Source organism: Stegodyphus dumicola, chromosome 1 (genome assembly GCF_044657685.1).
Source record: "Stegodyphus dumicola isolate Sdum_Otavi_A_Nest chromosome 1, ASM4465768v1".
Classification (NCBI taxonomy): Eukaryota; Metazoa; Arthropoda; class Arachnida; order Araneae; family Eresidae; genus Stegodyphus; species Stegodyphus dumicola.
Genome location: NC_140768.1, coordinates 107489748 through 107500603, shown reverse-complemented (window position 1 = coordinate 107500603; position 10856 = coordinate 107489748). Strand labels below are relative to the sequence as shown.

The 10856-nt window shown below is 29.9% G+C and overlaps 1 protein-coding gene across 1 annotated transcript in view; it reads left to right on the top strand.

The window, feature by feature from the left end:
* Positions 1 to 5876: 5876 nt before the first annotated feature.
* Positions 5877 to 10856, top strand: part of LOC118205188 (U2 snRNP-associated SURP motif-containing protein) — a 134258-nt gene continuing 129278 nt past the window's right edge. The window contains exons 1-2 of the mRNA XM_035377485.2: positions 5877 to 5992; positions 6342 to 6399. Coding sequence (XP_035233376.1) covers positions 6364 to 6399 — 36 coding nt within the window. The 5' untranslated portion in view covers positions 5877 to 5992; positions 6342 to 6363. The remainder of the gene's footprint in view (positions 5993 to 6341; positions 6400 to 10856) is intronic.

Sequence of the window (10856 nt, the reverse complement as noted above, 5' to 3'; positions counted from 1 at the left end):
ACCTCTTCGTTCAGCTGATATGCTAATTTTTCAACTTCATCCTTAATTTTTGCACACCAGTGTACACAAAGCATCCTATGACTCTAAGCCTGCAGAGTATCCTATGATGGTATTGACAGTTCAAGAACACTGGCTACTTATATAAAGGCAAGAACCCCAGATGGCCAGTCATTTCCAATGAAACAGTGCAAAAATTTAGTTTCACATATAAATTAGTAACTGAGCTATAGGAAACTTGCATTAGCCCCTTATTAAATTTATATCTAAGCTATAATAGATACAACTTATTCTTCTTGTTTAGACTCAGAAAATGCTGCTGCTGAATCTACACATGCATGTATAATGAATGGTTAACATTCATACCTATTTTTTTAAAACTATTTGAAGAAAGATTTAATTGCAGTTTGTTCACATACAGCTGGTGTGACATTAAGAAGGGAAAAAAAGTAGCTGTAATCAAACTTTTAGATATTTTTCTTAATATTGTAATTTATTACTGTATACTGCTTAGCTTCTTATTTACAGTAGTATCACAAGATTCAGTAAGCAAAACCATTAAAGAAATCATTTTGAAATATTTCTTGATACATTTTATCACCAATCAATGAGATTAACCCTCCAAAATCAATGAGATTAACCTGAGACTGGTAAAGGTAAACGTATTGAAATATTTAAAAATTGATATTTTGTGATTTATTGGTAAAAGATATTACATTTTTCTCATTCATATACAATTATTAGTATTTTCTGTTTTTGTAAAAAATATAACAGTTCATTAGAATTGCATAAGTTGTTTATATAGAATAAAATGCAAACTCTTTGTCAAGTTTTTCATAGCTCATCACTGCATGTAATCCACAAACAGGATAGGTCTACAAATTACATTAGTAGCAAATATGTGTTCTATAACCAAACATAGGGAAGATTTTGCAATGTTGATTACAACTAAAACCATATTATTTACAGATGCTGCAATATAAATTTTGCAATCGTATGCATGGAAGACAATTCTTCCACTATCTAGTGGTGAAGCATTTGTTGGATAGGTACGTTTGTGTACTGGACATGGAAAATTGTCATGCTGTTACTGAATAAAAATTATATTTACTTGAACATTTTATATGCCATTTCACTGATAAAGGTACATGGGTCCTTTTTTTCTACAGAAACACTGTAAAAGGTATGTCAGATTTTAATACGTTATAGTTGTTATTTCTCTAAATGAAATATGATTCAGAAAAATACACATTTCCTCTCTGAAAACTGTTGTATTACCTAATAATAAATTTCTATCTTTTTTTTGGATTGATCAATATCAGAAGATGACTCAATGTTGTTCAGATGACCATGAGATCATTGACCATACACTCCGCAATCTTTTGCTTTTGGAATGTGCTTTAGACTATATTTATATGCTCCTATTGCTAATAATATCAAAACTCCAAGACTGCATTATAGCTCCTTTGATGACCATCAGCAGGGAAATTTTACTATGTTTGTGAATAGAATTGTGATACTCGGTCGATATGTGTCCTGTACCAACAGGAACACACAATGACCTTTATGGTATTATGTCAAATTTGATGAACTTTTATTTCATTTCATGTAGTAATAATTTTTTATCTGTAATATGTTACAGAATAAAACATTTTAAAACTTACAAATCATGTAATATCTGTATATTTATTAATTTCATTGTACTATAGCTCACTGTATGACTCCCTCTTGAATTTTTGTAGTAATTTAATTGATTTGATTAAAAAAACTGCACCAAATCACAAGGCAAAAATAAAATCCAAATATTGTAATCTGTTTTAGCAGAGTGAATGTACCAAGAAAACAGATAATTCACCCATTTAAATTTTTCATTCAACTCATTTAAGAAATGAAATACGTTCTTAAGTTTGTGTACGATAATTTTAATATTCAATCCTCATACCTTACCTGATTTCACAAAGTAGTTTCAATCTGAAGTATACATGACTAATCATAATTTATCAACAATTCATATAAAAGAAAATAAAAATAGCAAATTATGTATCATATTAAATACATTTAGTGCAACTTTTTGAGTGAATTTGACATCTCGTGTAATTACTCATCTGTTTCCAATTCATCAGATCTGTTTTACTTTTCGTTTTGGAACCAGACAACAAATTTCATTTTGTGAAACCACCAAGTCATTTATCTGAACATGATCAACCATTGACTACTTTTTGAAAATAAATAAATAAATAAACTGAAAGCTTTCAGATTTTATATTATGCCCTGAGGTTTTTTTTTTTTTTTTAACATTTTGTGTTATCTTTATTTATTAAATATCATGTTCTTCCCACTTAAATCATAAAATTCAATTCAACAGCAATATCACAAATATTTAAAAGAGCATGTCTTTCGAATTCCCAGTACACAGTCTCGCACATTGGAGATAAAAATGTTCCCTCCTCCCATACAGAGTTGCTATTGCTCACTTTGAAATCATTGAGTTTCTTAATCAAAGACTTATAAATGTGTTACAAGATATGAAATAGATAATAAAACAAATTCCAAATTAGGGCTTCCAGATGCCCATATTCTAATGGAGACATACATTATTCAAAATTTGATGGCCCTAAACACAGTTGTTTTATCACAACGTGAGAAACATACATACATTTATGCAGATTCTTCATTATTTAACTTCTTTAAATATAATACTCTAATATTTGGTGGCAACAATTGAAAAAGTGATTCACCATTTATAATGAATCAACGCAAAATGCCAAAACAAAATTAATAGCCTTTCTGGGCAAATTGCCCCTTTGAGCTAAAAAGATTATCTTCAAGAAAGCTGAAAATAAAAAAGCAGGAAAAAAAAAAAGATTGGCCCACTTTGAGAACAGCACATGACACTTTAGGAGACATTAATTTTTCCTCCCACAGACCCATCCTTTAAGGAGTTGGGGAAAAAAAAAAAAAAAAAAAAAAAAAGAGGAGGAAAAATATTTAAAATAGAAAGCAGATGTCAAATTAAGCATAGCAATGCATTTCATAAAGATGAGGTAAATAAAGGTACAGTGAGGACTATACATGCTCTTAATAGAAAAGAAAATAATTATTGATAAAATATTGTAAGCAAAAGCTACAATATCATTTCATCAGAAGTACAGGCAATTATATAAAGCATCGGTTAGAGTAGACTGAAGGGTACCCCTTGTATTATTGCGAAGATGTTGTTTCATTTATTGCCAAGTTGTTGTTTCATTTATGTTGATTGCTGAGTAGTTGAATGTTCTGTACATCCGTAAATATACTCAGTCAGTAAATAAAGTCAAGGGAGTGAACAATGCCAAGTTTCTGCAATTCTCTGGTGATTTTTTAAGTGAAAATAGGTCAACGTGTTCATGGATAAAGAAAGTCAAGGCAGTGCACAATGCCTAGTTTGTGCAATTCTGTGATGTTTTTTTCCATTAACAAATGTATTTGTTATACCAATGTTTTATTATAACTCTCTTGTTCTGATCATAATTTGTAATTTTTCGTGTCGCATTTATGTAGGTCAATGTGCACAAACGAGGTATACATGTGCCGCCAAAAATCACCAATGGGTACTCGTAAATATACTTTTACCAAAACATCACTGTGCAAGTAGTAATACCTTATTGATTATGCCAAAGCATTCAACTAGTTGATTTATACATGTATAATGGAGAGAAAATTTATGTGAAGAGGTCCTTTGCGAATGATTAGCATACTTGATATAAAATAAAATAATGGCTGATAATAGAACATCACTAATAGCACATTTCCTTAGATAACCACTCCCATAATACAAATCTATTTAAGTAAGAGGTTATTCTCTTTGGAAAGTTCGATTGCATTTTCTACAAAAAAAAGCACACACTGTTTTGCATATCATTACATTCGTCCATATCTGTGTTGATAGCAAAAACTGAATCATAATATTAAATGATGAGAAATATGCCCAAGGAAATTGCAATACAGTTTAACTAAATAAATGGTTGTATAATAGAAATATAAAATTGCATGTTTCCACAGGACTTTTACTAAGAAATAAGAGCTAAAAATTCAATAATAGTGGAGAGCATGCAGTTGTCATGAAAAATTTCATTCATACACAGTTTATGAGCACTGGGTGAGACAGTTTTGAGAAATAATAAGTAAGAAAGTTTTCTCATCATCATATTCAAAGACATTTTTTTTCATATTTTGTACTTGGATCTGTTTGGGAAAGTGACTGATTTTGCCATCAGTAAAAGTTATCCTGCTTAAAACAGTTTATTATTGTGTTTTCTGAAACATGGTTTCAAAATATGTATTTAGAAGATGCAGAAAATACACCAAGGAGGTTAGTCCTTATTAATTCATTTGCACTTTCATCCAAATTTTCCACATTATGAAGAATACAGCTCACCTCACGAAGATCATATTCTTTCATCGCTCTATAAAAATTCCTTAATCGCAAACTGGAATAACAGATATCATGTTTTCTGCAAGGAATAAAATTCCAAATTTTCCTCATTATGAAGAATACAGCTCCCCTCACGAAGATCATATTCTTTCATTGCTCTATAATAATTCTCTGATCACAAACTTGAATAATAGATATCATGTTTTTAGCAAGGAATAAAACTTCGGCATACTTTATGAAGTATGTTTTGTGACATGCAGTTGTGAATCAGATCAAAGGTAAAATTCTTTTCATCTTACAGTTTCTAAATTCATTCATTAAAAATTTCTGTCATCATCTACACCATACGTTATTTTTTCATAATTTCAAATTCATCAAGAAAAAAATCAAATACATTTGCTCACATTAAATGACATAATAATTACAACAAACGATGAGTCAATTTCCCATGTTTCTGCACAAGTGCCGATGGAACATTGACATTTTGATACACTTAAAAACTCGCAAAACATTAGAATAAATTTTTATTTCAGAGGCAGAAACAATTTAAAAAATCATCACATCTGAAATTTAGTGTCATTCACTTCACAAATGATGTTAAATTATGCGAAAGCACAGTCATTTTACGATTAACTAAATTATCAACAGAAAAAATGCGTTCAAAATTCAGTATTAAAATAGTATTTTTATAATTAAACAGTTTCAGTGCTTTCGTAAGAGGAAAAAAAAACTCAGTTTTGTATCCCTGATGGTAATAGTTTTAAATCAATATGCACAAAATTTATTCATACCACTAAAAAAATTATATGAAGTGCTAACAGAGATATTAAAAATTGAAATTGTTTTGTTCTTTTATTTATAATACGTTTAGCAGGAAATAAATGTTAATTCAAAGAACACTGCAATGGAAGTTCTCACATGTCCTATCAAACTTTTGTCAGTGATTTTAACTGAATTATCACCAGAAGAAATTTATTAATAAGCGAACACTACAACAACGAATATCTAAGATATTCTTTGACTACAACAACGTTTGCACCCTAACAAGAAATCTTCGATGTTTGTTTACATCGCACGATAAATTGTTAATCTTTGCCATAATTCACCGCGAAACATGATAAAAAGCCAAATATTGTAACCCATCCAGAAGCCAGTGACGTCACGGTAAACTTTTCCGTACACCTTTGGCGTGTGTCTGTACATAATTGTGACGGACTAATCAGATCTAGTTGTTGCCATTTCTCAGTAGACAATCAGTCTAATAGCAATAAATATTTTACAATCATGCTTACAGTCTCAAAGACATAATCGTTGAAAAATAACTTACATTTTTTGGTCAATTTTATAAAGACTTTTAAAATTAGGTATCTGTAGAGCAAGGAGGCATTAGCAGCGAGCAGATTTTTAATACCATTTTTCTATGAAACTAATAACTGTTTCAGCACTAAAGAAACAACTCAACTCACCTCAGCCGTATTTTGTTTAATAATTGTTGAGTATGGTAATGAAGGTGTTGTATTATAATTTTATGACTATGCATAGTATTAACTGGCAATTAATTTTCACCCATTTATTATAGTGGTAGGTATTATCATAAAAGGTAAAATTTTGTAAATGAAACATATTTTGAAAACCTGATGATCGACAAAAGTATTTAACTGCACTGAATAACCAATTACTCAGTACACAAAACGATATTTGTATTTTGGCATTTTTTATAAATAGTTTGAAGTTTTCATTTGAAGTTACATTTAATCATAATCTTAATTGAAATCATTTGTGATTGTCATGTATAAATTTGTGAGTTTGATTTATCCTTGTGATAAATTATTAAATATAGGTGAAGACAAATAAATTCACATTTTTGATATAAATTTCTTTTACTATTTATTTACTATAAAACTTTGATTTCATAATGCTTTTCTTAAAGGATTTGAACTTTGAAACTAAGCATGTCTGCTATGAAAGGAAGTGATTCCCCATCTAAGGTAAATTTTTGCATTAGTTATTAAACATTTCTGATTGTGAAATGATAAGTATGCATGCCTAGAAGTAACAAAAAAAATTATGTAAACATAGTAAAGTCTATTTTGTTGCATAGTTAAACTAAATTTAAATTTCTTTAAACTAAAGTTTAATATTTTTTATTCAAATATGAGACGATAGCAATTATGTAATTAATCTCTTTAGCAATGTGTAGGTTCCACATTATTAGTCTAATGTTTTAAATTATATATATTTTACAAATCTTTATTTTGTTCTGAACATAAAAAATGTTTGTACAATTTTTGAGTTGCTTCGTAATGTGTCTTCACGTCATGATGTTACGTGATAACTTCGCTATCATAATGTTAGTTTATGTAATATTATGATAGTGAAGATTGACATAATGTAATGTTGCTTTACATAGCATTATTTTACTAGATAATTTATTGTGCAGACAGTATCATAAATGCTGCTATAATCATCTTTAATATATTGAACAGTGTCAGTAATTGATATCAGCTGTGAATAAAACACATCATAAGATGCTGAAGATATTTTTCTATGTTTCTATGTTTTTCGTGCTCTTCAAGTTTGCTCCTCCAAACTAGCCCTTGATAAAGAACTAAATTATTTAAAAGCAATAGCTATTGACAGGGGCTTTTAACCCAACATTATTAATCAAGCAGTTAAAAAATTCTCATCTCAACACACTAAAAGGCACACTCTTGTTTTAGGAGATTATAAAAATTCTGGGTTGATCTTTGGATTATGGTAACTTGGCGATTTTTTGGCGAAATTTGGCAACCAACTCTGCTACAGCAACCCTCTATTTTTTTTTTTCGCCGTCATTTTGTCTTCACGAAGTAAAGACATGTTTCTTTTCTTTTTATTTACTCAACACTTTTTCCAACAATCTACTAGCCGAATTACACTGATGCTAGAAATTTTATGTAACAAAACTGCTTAATCATGACAAATATGAACTGCAAAATTGGGAAAAAGTGCAGAATCGCAAACTCCTTGCGCATTTTTCAGAATAGCACATACACATAAACCATTTACACGTAGACTTATTTTTACTTAAAAAAAATCCCAGAATTGCACAAAAATGGCATTGCACACACTCTTAACTTTATCCATCTACACTGCTATTTTCTCATAAATTACAAAAATTTGCACGAAAATGCAGGAAAATTTTCTTAATCTTTAAACTCGATAAAAAGCACATATATGAAATTACCTGGTCGAGAAAAAGTATATATCCTTTCCAAGGATGAACATTTCCACGTATAAAATAAATAAAATATCCAAAAACTTTTACCTTTAAATTATCTATTATATTATACACGTCAGCAGCGAATTTATACGCAAACATTAAAAATAGTTACAAATACTTAGTGTCAAACATTTAAATTATTTCCATACACGTTTACTTCAACTGAAACGTATACCAAATTCCTACAAACATAAAATTCACAAAATAACTATCATTTAATTAAAATATCACTAAACCATGTACACGTCGACTTATTTTTACTTAAAAAAACATCCCAGAATTGCACAAAAATGGCATTGCGCACACTCTTCAGTATATCCATGTACACTGCTTTTTTGTCATAAATTAGAAAAATTTCACGAAAATGCATGAAAATACTCAACGTATACTACTCAAACGTATTCCAAAATACTACAAATATATAACTCACAAAATCACGATCATTATATTAAAATATAATTAAATTAAAAAACACTACTTAAAATATAAATAAGCACATACATTTAATTAATAAAAATTAGATTACAATCCTAATTACTTTAAACTAAATCATTGCTAATAACAATTTTCCAATAATACCACATTAATTTATTTACTCCTTACATTTAGAACAATGCATAAAAATAATATCCTCAAACGATTAAAAATACTAACTTACCTAATCTTCTTCAGAATCTTCATTACGTGGCTGCAGTACTACTGCTAATTTCTAAATCCTAAATCCAATAGTCAACTGGAAGTCTATTCACCAAGTAATAAGAAATTAATAAAATTTCACGTATACTCAAACTACTTTCAGCAAACCACGTACCCTTCCTTACACTCCTTTTCACAAAATGTCCATTTTCACCCTATTTCTTGCACCGCCATTTAAACTTGTAATATCCTTCCTTTCACACAATCTCAACTTTTTATTATCAGATAAACACATTAAAAATTTAGAATTCACTTTACATAGCGCTATGCAATCCGAAAATTAATCAACACTATTTCACAGAACACACAATGAAGCTTAATACAAAATAATTTTTCCAAATTAACCCCCTTTTCTGATTAAAGAACTGTAATTCGTCCATTAATGTCACGATTCACACAACACAGAATAAAGGTAAATACGAAATTTCCAGATTTTTTCCAGTTTTCCCCCCTTTTCCGATTAAACAACTGTAATTCGTCCATTAATGTCACATGACATATCTCATGATCTCTCATTTCCCTCACACAAAATAATGCGTAATCGGAACTGAGTGCTTCTCACATTATTACCAAAGTCCTAGGTAGTAACCTTTATCGCCTCCAAAATGTCGCCAAACTACCAGTTACCATATTCCAAAGATCAGCCAAATTCTGTTGTCATTCCCTTCTTTCCATCAATTAGCTATAAAGTTGCACATATTTTGCAGAAATTTAACTTTCAGGTTGTTTATTCTCTCATCAATAAAATTCCAAGTTCCATACTCAAGGACCCCATTCCGGATATGAATTCCTGGGTATTTATAGGATTCCTTGTCAGTGTGGTTTAATTTACATTGGCCAGACTAAGAGGGCCTTAAAATTTCGCGTCGAGGAACATGAGGCATATGTTAGAAAAAAGGAAACACTGAAGTCTTCTGTTGCTCAACATTGTTGGTCCGAAAATCACACTTTCAATTTTTCTGCTGCCAAAATTATTCAAACAACATCTTCCATTGGAGAACTGGATTTTCTAGAGGCATTTCACATTCATAAAAATGATCTTTCTGTTTTAGTTAACAATCCTAATTCCAGTCCAACTTTGCCTTCGACCTTTAAAGAAATTATGTTTTAGTTCTGGTTTCACCAACAGATGGTGCCAATTGCTTATTCTTGTCAAGGCTTTCTTATTTTATGTAATCGTTATTTCCTATCTTGTTCATTTGCGGGTTTGCAGCTGAGGATGGTGGTTTGGTAAAACCATCGAAACTAGTCCTGTGAAAATTTTGTAAATATAACTCTTGATTTTTGTTGTTTGACTTCTGAATTAATGCTGAAGACGTTCAAATTGGGCTGGCATTAAACATGTAAACTCTTATGATCTGTTGTCAGTTCTTGAAATGTAGATTTATTCCAATTCTGCAAGATCATTCCACAGTCTTTCTGTTAGTGAAACATTAAGGTACGGGAGTTATCTACATCTTCTAAAAAAGTTCTTAATTTTAGCAACCTCTTTATCAATAAATATGTACTTCCTTATCGCATTGCTTGATCAATAATTGCTCCTTTTCTTGCTCGCTTTCTAAGAATGGCATTAATTTTGGCAGTTCTTGCTGCTATTGCTGCTTACCTAAATTTACCAGTGAAATTTGTAACTAAATGAATCAGTTTAATCACTAATGGCAAATATCATATCCATCCTCCTGCCTTATATTTATTTATTAATATATCAATAAACTAGAAAAAAACTATTTATTAATGTATATAGTCCATAAATAAAAATAAGCTTGTCATTAATTTTTTTTTCAATTCATTTAAATTTCATTTCAAATTCAAACTATCCAACAAAGGATGGAATCGGAGTCGACCTGTTTTTAGCGACTGCAGCTCCGATTCCTTTTACCCCCAAATCTGCCCGATTCCGACTCCACAGCCCTAGTTCTTACCACCCTTCTCAAATATTTAAAGATTTGTGCTTATGATAATATTTATTTTCCCACATTATCATAATATTCTATTATAGTTTTTGTTTCAGAAGGTAAGTTTAAAGGTGCGATGAATCATAAATTGTATTAAATCCTTGAATCTTTGAAATTCAGCATGTAAGAATCCACTAGTGTCCAAGAGCACACATATTTTCCATGTGCTGACACTGGTTGAGTTGAAATCCTGGTGAACAAATTGGCTGCTTGATAGTTTTGTGGATTTTTCATGTGTATGAACCAATTTTCCTTAAAAAATTCTGTATGAAGGCACCGCTTTCCTTAGGAAGATAGCCCTTAAGTATTTTGCCATAATCTAAATAATACTTATCTTTCCTATGAGAATAATAATCATTAGAAAGACTTTACTTAATATTAAATTGTTTTAAGTAAATTAAAAATCTTAATTTAATTAAAGGTCACAGTACAGTAATGTAACAGTACAGTTTTAAAAAAAATACATTTATATTAAGCATATACAATGAAATTCTATAAATGAAGCACATAAGTAAAAAATCTATACTTTTGA